This window comes from Barbus barbus (genome assembly GCF_936440315.1).
Source record: "Barbus barbus genome assembly, chromosome: 28".
Taxonomy (NCBI): Eukaryota; Metazoa; Chordata; class Actinopteri; order Cypriniformes; family Cyprinidae; genus Barbus; species Barbus barbus.
In genome coordinates this window covers 30,004,817-30,017,757 of record NC_136756.1, presented here as the reverse complement: position 1 = coordinate 30,017,757, position 12,941 = coordinate 30,004,817, and the positions used below count along the sequence as shown (strand labels likewise).

At 38.9% G+C, this 12,941-nt stretch overlaps 1 protein-coding gene across 2 annotated transcripts; it reads left to right on the top strand.

Annotated features, from left to right (window-relative positions):
* Window positions 1-859: 859 nt before the first annotated feature.
* Window positions 860-12,801, top strand: LOC306848732 (E3 ubiquitin-protein ligase ARK2C-like). Of its 2 annotated transcripts, none has more exons than XM_079383467.1 (8): window positions 860-1,054; window positions 5,368-5,677; window positions 6,677-6,811; window positions 6,894-7,017; window positions 8,634-8,738; window positions 8,838-8,933; window positions 9,848-9,951; window positions 10,038-12,801. In XM_079383467.1, exons 1-8 carry the CDS (start codon window positions 994-996, stop codon window positions 10,153-10,155), a joined length of 1,053 nt encoding a protein of 350 aa, XP_079239593.1. In that variant the 5' UTR covers window positions 860-993; the 3' UTR covers window positions 10,156-12,801. The 2 variants fall into 2 exon arrangements, with proteins under 2 accessions (XP_079239593.1, XP_079239594.1); XM_079383468.1 differs by having other exon boundaries at window positions 889-1,054; window positions 6,680-6,811.
* The last annotated feature ends 140 nt before the right edge of the window (window positions 12,802-12,941 follow it).

Sequence of the window (12,941 nt, the reverse complement as noted above, 5' to 3'; positions counted from 1 at the left end):
TTTTAAATGTGAAATGAAGACTGTTACAACCAGTGGATTGTACACTTGACTCCAAGACATTATTTCTATGATTTACAGTTGTTTAAAGGATTTTTTTGTATGAAATTGTAATAAGAAAAAGGAAAGTAGGTATGGGCCAAATATGATCAATCACAGTGTCTCATTGCATTGAATTCAATTAACTTTTTTTGGGTATATTTCATATATTTTTATTGTTATATATATATATATATATATATATATATATATATATATATATATATATATATATATATATATATATATATATATATATGGTTATTTTATTGTTATTTTTAATGCAAAATGAATAAATGTTTGTGATTTTTTTTTTTTGTTGTTGTTGTTATTTTTAGTGCAAATGGTAAGACAACAAGCTGTAAATATACAAGCACTTGAATAACAGTTTTTGCCTTTAATAGTGTTATATATGTAACTTTGTATGCATCATGTACAAAAATATTTTCTTTTTGCTGCTTTATTTTGAATTCATTGGCAGCTGTGCTCGTGTGAACCAATGAAACATCGTACTGTAAAACATTTTTATTTTATTTAGTTGTTTTTTTATTATTTTAATTAAAGCTCTGCCAGACCAACTGTGGTTTAGTTATTGATTTTCAACTAATCATCATAATCATTTTGTCCTCAGTGGCGCCTCTAGCGGTCAGATTAATCTGCTGGTTTCGAGCTTTGGTTAGTTTGATTCACTCGGTTCGCTCAGACGGATCGTTCGAATCGAACTTGTTAAGGACGCGATTCGCGATTCGGAATCCTTCCTCACAGGTACATGCTTCGCGAATCGGTTCGTTCGAATCGCTAAGAAGAGCCGATTCAACCGAGCGATTTGTTGGCGAATCGAACGCCGCCGCAGCTGTTCTTTGTCCTCGCGGTGACTGACTGCATATGATCCCGCTGAATGTACATTATTTATTCATCCGTTTACAGTCTGTATTCATCAAACAGAAGATCTGAAGGATGGTGTTAGTTCATGTCGGATATTTGGTCCTTCCTGTCTTTGGCTCAGTGAGAAATAGAGGTATTTATAACACATTATTTCACGATCAGATCACATCTAAGGGCCTTGTTTAATGCATGATTATTAAACCCCACGACTGATCTATATGCTGCTATAGGTCCTCACTGCGGACATACTCAATAAAAACCAGGTGATTTGGTATTCTTAATTGTTTTTTTTTAGCGAGTCAGAGGTTTGATTCGGATCTGAGGTAATCTGTTAGCTAGCCGAGGGACGCTTTCCGCGTCAGATTTCACTTTAAAATGCTTTTAAAAGCAATCAGTTGGTTTATGTGAAGGATATTTGGTTTATCTGACAGATTGTCGATTCGTTTTATCGTGTATTTGAGCGCTGTATGTATTTGTTGAGGTTTATTTGTGAGGTTTGGTTCTTTACCTCAGAAAGCTAAAGATGCTAATTCAGGCCTGAGCTTAACGGACAACAAACAAAACACCAGTTCAGTTATTAACTAGAGTCTTGTAATACTCATTTGTATTAAATTTATGAATGAAACCAGTGTTTTGGCTAGGTTTGTGTCAGCCTCAGAATTAAAGTGTCTGCAGTTCATCAATGTGTCGATTATTTTTGAGCAATTATCGTTCTGGAACACAATCTTAATCATTTCCAGCAGCGTGCTGATTATCTAATGAGGAAACACACGAAACTAGTGCTAACTTTACCTCCATCACTGATTTCATAAAGCTTTTTTGATTTCTGTTTCTGATCTTCTGTCTCATAGTTTGATTTCATGTGCTTTATTTCTGTTCTTATCTCCTGTCTCATAGTCTATGGAGGCTGAATCTACATTCTGCATTATCAGATCATTGTGTTTTAATGATCATCTGTGTTCTGATCCCTCCTCATTTCCTATTTCCATCAGAAGACGACAAACATCTCAGATCTGCTCCCTTCCTGAGAACAAACACACACTAAAACCAGAGCTAACACATTTAGTGCATAAACTACTGTCTGTATGTCAAGTGCTGTAGTTTAACCCACATCAGTAGCTCTAGAAGAGACTCATGTATGTCCCATCCAGCTTTGGTAGTCAACATGTATGTAAATTCCTGTAAAATGGATGCATTTTGCGCTTGGATGATCCCACAAACCTTTAGCTGTCACCTGCATAACGTGTGCTTCATTCATCGCCCTTCTGATTTTACACGATCATTCACAATCATGTTTTGAGGAAAAGCAAAAAAACAACAGACAAAAACACCAAAAGTAGTAACACGCCAACTAACTGATGATTGGCTCCAATTGCATGGAATCCGGTGTCCAAATTGTGTCCAAAATGTCATCCATTTGGCAGGGATGTTGATTTCCTGCACTGCTACTGAAATCCTCTATTAGAGCAATGCAAATGTCTATTGTTTGGTTGTGGTTTCTCTACCTTTTGTTCTGGTAATAGACTTCAGTGCATGAGTCACATTATTATTCATTTTATTTTGATTCTACATTGAATAGACTCCAATGTAATCTTTCTGTAGTAAAGATGTACCCTGCTGTACTGTAACGTGCTGTAGCCGATGCATCTGCTCATTGGATGTTGCTTTTGTTCTGTTAACCCTGTACTGAGCATGGTGGGCCTTGCTATTGGTCAATGTTGTTTTATTTGTTGCATGGACTTATGACACAAATCCACATATACTAATATTTTTCAATAAAGAATATAGTATTTTTCCTAACCTCCAGTGTGCTTCTTGCTGATTTCCATTTATTGTCTCCCCCCACCTCCTCCCTCTGCTGTGACCGATAGACTGATTTCCTCGCCTTTTTCATCATGAGACCTCAATGAGTTGATCTGCGGTCATTTACGCTCATCACTGAGGCACTTGAAGGTGCAGTGTGCGTTCATGATAACCGTAGATGTCCACAATGAGATCCAACTAGATCCATTTCCAATTACAGTCTGCACCTTTAAGTCTCCTCGCGGTAAATGATCCGGATGCAATGTAAACGTGGCCTTTCTCTGTGGTGTGTCCAGGAATCCACACATTTGATTGAATCTTTTCTCACTAACACAACGAGCGATGGGCACGTCCCATTTCTCTGTGACGATGACACATTACACATGATTTCGTCTGGTGATTTAGGCTTATGTGTTTTCGATTCCTTCATTCTGAAGTCTGTGTGTATCTGCCAGCAGAAAGTAGAGTGGAGAGATGGGTAATTCTGCTTTTCTGTGTCTCAGTTTTTCCCATTTCTACTATGATATAGTTTTCTTTCTCATAAATGAATACTGAAATGTTCTCAAACCCATAAAGTGGTGCATTGATTCATTTCCTCATTCATTTGTTGTCTTGTAATTAGCCAGCAGATAACTCCATCACAACACCACAAACTCAGTCTCAATCCATATTTCAAACATTCACCTGTCTTTCATTATTAATTATGTGAAACATTAGTATCAGTAGTAGTTCTGAATGAAACACATTTAACTTCTATGCAGCCTATTTCATGTGAAGTTTGCCTTTTGCAACAGGAGTTACAGTCATGCCAGGACATTTTATTGAATGCAATAGTTGCTCTATAAATTAATGTTCACATGTCAGCTCATAATAAAGCATGCTAACTGCATGTCTTGCCCCTGCACCAACAAAAGCCGATTTCTCCTGCTTCTGTTATGTTGCATCTATTTGGCTCAAATGTTTAGAGCTGAAGGGTTAATCACTCCACTTGGATAAATCACAGTAATCACATGTCCCTAAGGGTAAAGAGTCAGTCCTAGAAAAACATTCCTATCAACCAAACAGATTTCAGACTCATTCCTAACTCTGTCACTTCAGGAGTGGGCAATGGATGAGATCTGGACTATAACTGTTGTTCCAGAACCAACAGAGGATGTTGATTCAGGAAGATGTCCTACTTCATGTCCATTGAGATGTCATTAGCTTTGAGATTTTGTTTTGCCAGCACATGGATATTGCTTTGGAAAATAGTTCCCACACACATATCCAAAGTTCTGTCATTAGAAAACCCAAATCCCTTCATTGATAATGCATGACAGGCTAACAGCTCACATTGAAATACAGCAGCTTCGGTCTAAATCCAGAGCACTGTGAGACGTTTACTGCTCGCTTAGACATTTGGCTGAGAACCTAAAGCAGCTGTGGATTCCTTCAGCTGTCCAGGATCTCCATCTCGCAGTCTACTTTTGGTAGTCACTAAATAACTAGGCCATTCACATCTGGTGGGCCGAGGTGAAGAGACACTTCTGTTCACACAGCTGTAGAATATGGTTGATATTTGCATGATTACTTCCCCCAAAAACAGTTAAACAGCCAATTTCATTGGACAACTCAATCTCAAGTCAGTCAAGAAAAGTTAATACTTAAGAAAAGTCATTGATAGATCAGATCATGTTATACATCAGGATGTTCTACCAATCCTTGGCCTACGGTTAGTGCTCTATATTTGTTTTATTGCTTTGTAACATTACCAGTGTAATCTTTATCTTTAGGTTTGCGCATTATTGGCTTGGGAACTAGTTGGAAACCACAGTTTGGTTTCCAAAAGAGCAACAATTCTACAATGAAAGTGATACCTGAAAAGTTCAGTGACCTGTTGCATAAGCTTTTTAGACTAGTCTTACAAGATAGCCATCAAACGTTTCTCTTTTTAAGATCAGTTACTTATGCCTGATGAAGGTCATAGGACCGAAACGTTGTGAATAAATCTATTTTTGATACCTTTGCAAGTATGGTGTGGGATTTATCCGTAATCGCTTTGAACAGTTACTTAAAAAGGTAGACTTGTCTAATTTGAACCCAAAATGTAAAACAGGCTTGGCAAACAGCTAGTTGGTAAGACTAGTTAAGACAAGCGTTTATGCAACTGGCCACATGACTCATAACTAGTTGAAGTATATGCCATGTAAACTAGACTTGTGTATCATGCAATTGGAAATATGACTATTTAAGATGAAAAAAATAGAGGTATTGTACTGTAGAGTGACAAAGTGCTTGGAGAGAAGGAAAAATAAACTAAATTGGCCAAAATTGAACCACAAAATGTGAGAGGTCGAACTAGCTGCAAGTCTTGATATTTACATGAATTAGTGAAGGGCACTGACTTCAGTTACCTGTTCACACTGTCTATGGTATATAGTAAATTAGATTCCCAATCCTAAACACTAACTATGTGAATAATAGCATCCCAAACCAAAAGATTAACGCAAACCCGCTGTTCAAACACAATTCGCTCACCTTCACTCTTCATTTCCCATCGCACCCCACCGCTGATGATTGATTTCTTCAGGAGAGGGGGAAGGCCAGCATCCAGCAGCGGCTTAATCCCATTCATAATTCGCTCTGATGTCATTGTTGTTGCAGGATCTCATTTTAACAGGCATCAGCACAGTCATGCTACCTCTTGCCGGCATTTCCACGTAGGCCCCCAGGCCCAGATCCCTGTTGATTTCCCAATGCCCCATTCAGGACAATCTCAGACGGGAATGAGCCATCACCTCGGCCCTGCGCACCAGCCAGCAGCGGCATTACATCCATCCCTCAACCACATAGCAGCGCCACCGTTCCAGGACATCCCGGCCCCGCCCTTCCTACCTCAGGCTTTACACCAGCAATACCTCATCCAGCAGCAGATCCTGGAGGCCCAGCACAGGAGGATACTTCCACAGCCCAGGTATGACAGCGTTTTCAGCTCATAACCATACTTCACAAGTTCGCCTGCCCATCCAGTCTTAAAGGGACTGTAAGACCTTCGTTCATCTTCTGAACACATATTAAGATATCCGAGAGCTCTCTGAACCTCCCATACACAGCAACACAACTGTAATGTTCCCAGGTCCAGAAACGTAGTAAGGACATCGGTAAAACAGTCCATGTGACATCAGTGGCTCAACTTCAATTTTACCCAAGAGCATAATTGACGTAATCAGCGTTGTTTGTTAAATGGTGGAAGACAATAATCATCATAAGAATGTTGGAATGTAATGGGAGAAGAATTGTTGAATAAAGTTGACACACCCAATTCAGGTCTTGGAGTCTCTACTAATGAGCTGATGATCTGAATCAGGTGTGTTTGATTAAGGTGACATGGAAAACATGCAGTGTTGGGGGGCCTCCAGGAACGTGGTTGGGAACCACCGGGTTACGATACTTGGCCACATGTCACTTCACTTCAAAGATATTGCATCTTATTGTTCTTTAATTTGAGCGTTGTCAGTAAATCATCCGCAGAAATTTCCACGCCCATCGGCGCTCTCGCACTAATTTGCTCTATTTAGTAAATCTGGCCCTTTAACTCTAATGTGTCAAAATCAAACAAGACTCTTTAACCTGGCCTTATCCAATGTTCAGATTTCTGTTCTGGAAATGTGTGCAAATGAGTGCCCATTTAAACATAGAGTTTCAGAAAACTTGCAATGCAAAAAAAATAAAAAAACATTTGCAATTCTTAATGTAATCAATCAATTGGGACGTATGGTGATATTCATAAGTTTAATTTTGAACCCTATTCATCTGTAGTGTCCTGCCTTAATGCATCTTCCTTGTCTTATTGAGTAGAATTCATCAGTTGTTATTTTCATATCAACATGTTTTTGTGGTATATTATTATAATCGATTCAGGCATTCATTCAGCTGGCTCTGGCTCTAATAGTTTGGTTGTGATTTCTCTCAGCAGACATGCTCCAGACCGAACCCTTCCCCATCCGCAGACGCTGCGGCCGCCATATGAATACCCAACATCCATTCACATTCCCCCACCGCCGCCGGTGCCGCAGCAGCCCCGCTATCTTGCCGAAGGAACAGACTGGTACGTCTGTATTCAGTGACTTGATAAACTAGTACTCTGTTTGGCTTTGATCAACTGACATCGTTCCTGTGTTTGCGTTCAGGGATCTGAGTGTGGATCCAGGCCTGCCGCAGTACCACGTCTCTCCCCTCACTCAACATTATCAGCATTACCTGACCTCTCCACGACTGCACCACTTCCCCAGGAACACCACCTCAGCACAAGTGGTCAGTCTGAGCCTTCTGTACCCACTGCAATCCAGTGCTGGGGGTAATGCATTACAAGTAACGCGAGTTACGTAATCACTGCAAAAAATGATTCTCTTACTTAGTATTTGTGTCTTGTTTTCTAGTATAAATATCTAAACATTCTTGAATCAAGATGAATTTACTGGACAAGTAAAATCACTTAAGATCTTATGTCTTGTTTTCTGTAAAAAGAATATATAAATTTGGTTATTTTTTCCTTAAAACAAGCACAAATATCTACCAATGGGGCAAGAAAAATAATTTTGTTTAGCCTTTTAATTAGAATGATTTTTCTTACCCCATTGGTGGATATTTTTGCTTGTTTTAAGCAAAAACTAACCAAATTTTCTTTTTTTTTAGGAAAACAAGACTTAATATATTAAATAATTTTACTTGTACAGTAATGAATCTTGATTCAAGAATGTTTAGATATTTATACTAGAAAACAAGACAAAAATACTAAGATTTTTTTTTTTTTGCAGTGCAGATTACTTGAAGTAACTAGTAAAGTAATACATTACTTTTTAATTTAGAAGGAAATATCTGAGTTACTACTAGTTACTTTGTTTCCCATGTCTTGACTGACAGCTCTGGTGTTGCCATGTTAAGAGAAATCAGGAGTGAAAGAAAAAGCAAAAAGCAGCAAAACAAGCTGTTTTGTACAGCCATTAAATTGACTGAATTTGGCCTTTTTTATAAAGTATCACTGTCTTCAACCATTAAGCCTCGTTAAGCATTTTTTATAATGGTGCTTAACATACATGCACTTTGCATTCATATCCTGGGCTGCTTGCCTGCATACAGTTTGCATCATCAGTACACTGAGTTTGCCCTTTAAATATTACTTTCTTAATGCATAATTTTAAATATTAAATTCTAATTTGCAGTATCGCCCACCCCTAGTGCAGAGGCATTGTGTGTACTGTGAACATGATCTTACTGTAGTTCTAGACTAAATATGAACATGTATTTACTCATCTCACCTGCACTAAAACACATTCAGTGTTCCTCAAAATCAATAAAAACAGACAAATGCAAACTCAGAAGAATATTAAACCTGCAATAATTAAATGTTAAATAAGACAAATATAATTTATGTATTAAATCCCATTTTATCAACTAATGTCTTCACTATTGACCTTTGATGATGCTCCCTCTACTGTACAGACCTGAATTTACATTTCCTTCAGTCTGAGGCGTATTCATTTCACTTTTGGTGTGAAAGGGCTTTTACGTTTGTAAAATATATTTTTTATATCAAAAACAAACTAGCAAGCCCTGCCCAGATTGAAAAGGTAACTCAAAAGTAACGTAATGCATTACCTTTCCATAAAGTAACTAAGTAACGTAATTAGTTACTCTTTTAGGGAGTAACACAATATTGTAATGCATTACTTTTAAAAGTAACTTTCCCCAACACTGCAGCAATCAATCATGTTTTCATGTGTGCACGTGACGGATGCTTTATCTAAAGTAACTGACCAGTTCATGCATTCCCTGGGAATCAAACCAATGACCTTGGTGTTGCTAGTCCCACTGTTTAAGCACTTTATCTCTTCTGCTTCATTGATGTTGATTAATGCTGTCCTTCACAGGTTGTCCATGAGATCAGAAACTATCCATATCCTCAGTTACATCTGCTGGCTCTCCAAAGCCTCAGTCCATCTCGCCATGCGTCTGCTGTGCGGGAGAGTTACGAGGTACCGTCACACTTGGTGTTCTTTATCACACATCTTCTGCTTCAGTTAATCATTCTCTCTCGTGTAATGTGACGTGTTTCTATGTGGTTTTGATTCCAGGAGCTCCTGCAGTTGGAGGACAGACTGGGCAATGTGAACAGAGGGGCTGTGCAGACCACCATTGAGAGGTTTACCTTTCCTCACAAGTATAAAAAGGTAAAACCACAGCTGTTCAATGGCCTTTAAAAAACCTTCCACCCACGCTATCTGTCAAGACTGTTGTGGGTCAACATTTGGTTACATCCTTGCATAATTATATTCCTTATCCTGCTGTGTTGGGGTAAACTACTTCTTGATATTTTGTAAGTTTTTCTCAATGATAGCATGAATTTTCTCATTGGTCATGAGTTTGCATGCAATGATTCGACACACAGTTGTGTTTTGGAAAGGCTGTAGAAATTTTGGTTGCATCAATGGTATTGGGGTCAAATTGAGCCTCCATGCAATTCACCAACAATCAACACTTTGAACAAACCTACACCATTTTAAGATGCATATGATGTGGGTTTATAAGATAAAAGCTGCTGGAGAATTACCAGACCTTTTATTAATTTTTAATATGTGTCCCTGCAGCACAAAAGCAGTCATGAGTAACACAGGTATATCTGTAGCAATCGCCAACAATACATTGTATGGCTCAAAATTATACATTTCTCTTTTATGACAAAAATCATTAGGATATTAAGATCATGTTCCATCAAGATATTTTGTAAAGTTCCTACCGTACATATATCAAAACTTAATTTTTGATTAGTAATAAGATTCAAGATTTTTATTCGTCACAATTATACAGAGTATAACCAGCAGTGAAATGTAGGTCAGGTCCGCTCCAAGGACAGTGCACTTATATAGTATACAAATATTAAGAAAAATAAAAGTAGAAAAAATAAAAGAATAAAATAAAAGATAAAAAATATAAATGTGCAGGTCAGTATGTTGTTGACTTAAATAGTAATATAAGAGGAATGTGCATAAAAGTTGTACAGGGTATTTAAATAGCAGCAATATGAGGTAAAGACACATATAAAAGCATGTGCTAAAAGACTAATAACTGATCGTGTGATTTGTAGAGAAGACCTCTAGAGCTGAAGATCGGCATGGAAGAAGAGGAGCTCGACACGGATGAGAAATGCACAATATGTCTCTCGATGCTTGAAGACGGAGAGGACGTCAGGTAGTTAGAGGCTCTACTCATAACTCATTCAATGATGTAAACGGTTTAGTTAACTTTCAACAAATTCCTTGTTGTTCTTTCCCCAGGAGATTACCCTGCATGCACCTCTTCCATCAGGCTTGTGTTGACCAGTGGCTGGCAACCAATAAGAAGTGTCCCATCTGCAGGGTAGACATTGAGACGCAGTTGTCCCCCGATAGCTGATGTCTCGTGTAGCACTAGCTAAAAAAGTCCTATTGTCTATCTTCGTCCCCTCGTGGGTACTTTGCCAAATGTGTGTCATCTCCATCACCTCTCACCTCTGACCTTTGCCTTCTGAGCCAACTGACGATGTAGAACAGGGAAGAAGAAGGAGTCCAGCACATGGAGAAGAACGAGTCTGTCGATGATGAAGATGGTTTCAGTCAAAGTGCTCTGTATGTGTGTGTGTTTAGGACGGCGAATGCCGCTCTGAATGATCTCAAATGAAGACCAACCAAATGTTCTCAGTGTTCAGTAGGTCACGCATTACAGCATGAACACCACAAAGTCCGACACATTACACGTGGTTGGTCATGAACTTTAAACGTAGTTGAATGAATCATTTATGAAAAAAAACAAACAAACAGCGGGACTCAAAGACTGAGAGAAGCGTAAGAGTAGAACAATGACCCTGTGTTTAAAAAAGCTCCGTCGTCGTGTCTGTAATTATCGGAGGTGATGCTTGACGTCTGTATGTAACCGTAAGGCCAGGCTTGATATGAACCGTGACAGTCCGCATTTTGTGCTCGTGATGCCTCCGACTCTTAGAAACGTATCCACCAAATGCATGTTGAAGCGAGAGGCCGGGGTTTTTCTGACAAGAGGTCGGCGTGCATGAGGACGTTTCCCGCGCGATATTCTACTAATCCTGAAGACACTGTGTTCTCGATGCGTCTCCGAAGTCACTACGAGTGAAATATGTACCTTAATGCCTGTAGCACAAGCACACGTTGAATAGTAACGGCATAACTCCATTTGCTCTGTGACTCGTGGTCTCGCTTGGTCGTAAAGCAGCATCTGCAGAGTCATAATGTGCATGAAACCTGTTTGCTGAGGACATGACAAGGGAGTAAAGCCATTTGTTTTATAGAAACCAAACATAACTTTTCTAAACTGTACTTCATGATCACTCTTCCTCGTTTGATTTCTTCTTTTGTTGCCAACCTGTGTGCGGGGCTGGTACAGCTTCTCGACATAAGTAGCTGCAATGCTGGAAAAAACAAACAAGTTATTTATTGTCGTCTTAATGTAGTTAGTGGTTATTTTTGTAAATGCACTCACTTTCTGATGAGGTCCTGTGATTGTTTCTCTTTCCCTGCTTTTGCATTTGCACTCAAGTTTCCTTGCGTAACGTGCACTCCATCCAAAAAAAAGAAGAAGAAACGGAAAACAAACAAGGGAACAGACTTTTTAACAGCACAGTTTCTTTGCGTAACGATAGTTGTTGCCTCACTGACCACTTTAAATGTACGTGACTGTTTTTTCGTAGCATTTCTGATGTGTTTGTAGTACGTTCGACGAACTTGCTTTCGAAACTTTTCCAGAATTCAAGCGTTCAGCCGCATGGAGGCCAAGAAGTTGGAAGCGTTTTCTTGTTTTCGGTCACCGTTTTGTAGCGTGTCAGTGTATCGCGTGATCTTCTTTCTCATCGTCCGTCTGCGTTTTATACTTTACACATGATATTGTGCGTCAAAATGCCTTAAGTATTTAACAATCATAATTTATGACTAACTTTACCTACTATGGGTGCGTGTTTAAGTTCTGAACTAGTATCGCAATGTAATCGGTCGGTTTATTTATTTACGTCAGCATAACGTGTGTATAAATACCTCATTGTGCTATACTTTAATGGGAGTGCTTTGCATGCGGTTGTACTTTAAGGGACATAAGTGTCAAAACAAGCTAAAATCCCTCCAAGGGCGTGCTGAAATGTGCTAGTATGTGGTGCTGTAGTTTTTTTGGTTACATTCCATTAATGCAATTTCAGCTGTGAGCTCGTAGGCAAACTGTTCAATGGACTGGAATTGTTTTGCATGTCTCTCCTGTTTTTGCACTCTCGGCACTGGCATCCTGCGAACATCGTCCGCTCGTCTCGTCGCTCTGAACCGAGCCGATGATTCCAGGCCGTGAATCTGTTTCAGAAGTGAGGAGTGAGTTCAGCGCTTACTGTGATTGATTATAGCTGCTTGTCTTGTGCCCATCTGGCTTTAACTTCCATTGTATGCTGTATTTTTAATCAGGATTTAAAGTGATGCTTATTTTTCCCATTAAGTAGCAGCTTTTCTTTACGTATCGGTACTTCATAAGAGGGGCTTTAAATGTCTGAATGCAGGTCGTGTTTTGTTACATTCTAGCGTAGCTGCCGTATGTTCGTCATATATTGTCAGGTTATTTAGCTTCCATCCCCTAAATATCAATCTGCCAATACAGTGTCGTGTTTTACGGTAGAAAACCCTACCGATACGGCAGATGACTCTTATTTCCGGCGAAATAAACGTTTTTCCTGCCATACGAAACACTCCTGTTATTTTCTACACACTTAGAAATCGTTGCACCGAGATAGACAAAAAAGAACAATGGCTTTATATTTTCTGATTTGTGTTTCTAGCCTGTGTAGCCTTAAAGTCTCTTGATTTGATCCATCTCTCCAGCAGATTTTGGACATAAGCAATAGTAGTGTCATGTTTCGCTAACAGACTGAACCGTAGATCCTAAAGCACAAGCTCTGTAATGCATGTCTTTCTCAGGTTTTAATATGCGTATGAGAATGGATACATATGTTAAAATATTTTACCATAAATATTTCTGATGTTTTTCTGCTGCTGACATAAAAAGAAAAAAGAAAAAAAATAGTTGAATAACCTGCCAGTGAAAGGGAAGTGGCTCTTTGTATAAGACACTGCTGTGTGCTGTTACTGCGCAATGTTTTCTGACATGAATATTTTATAGCTCAAGTAGAAAAATATGTA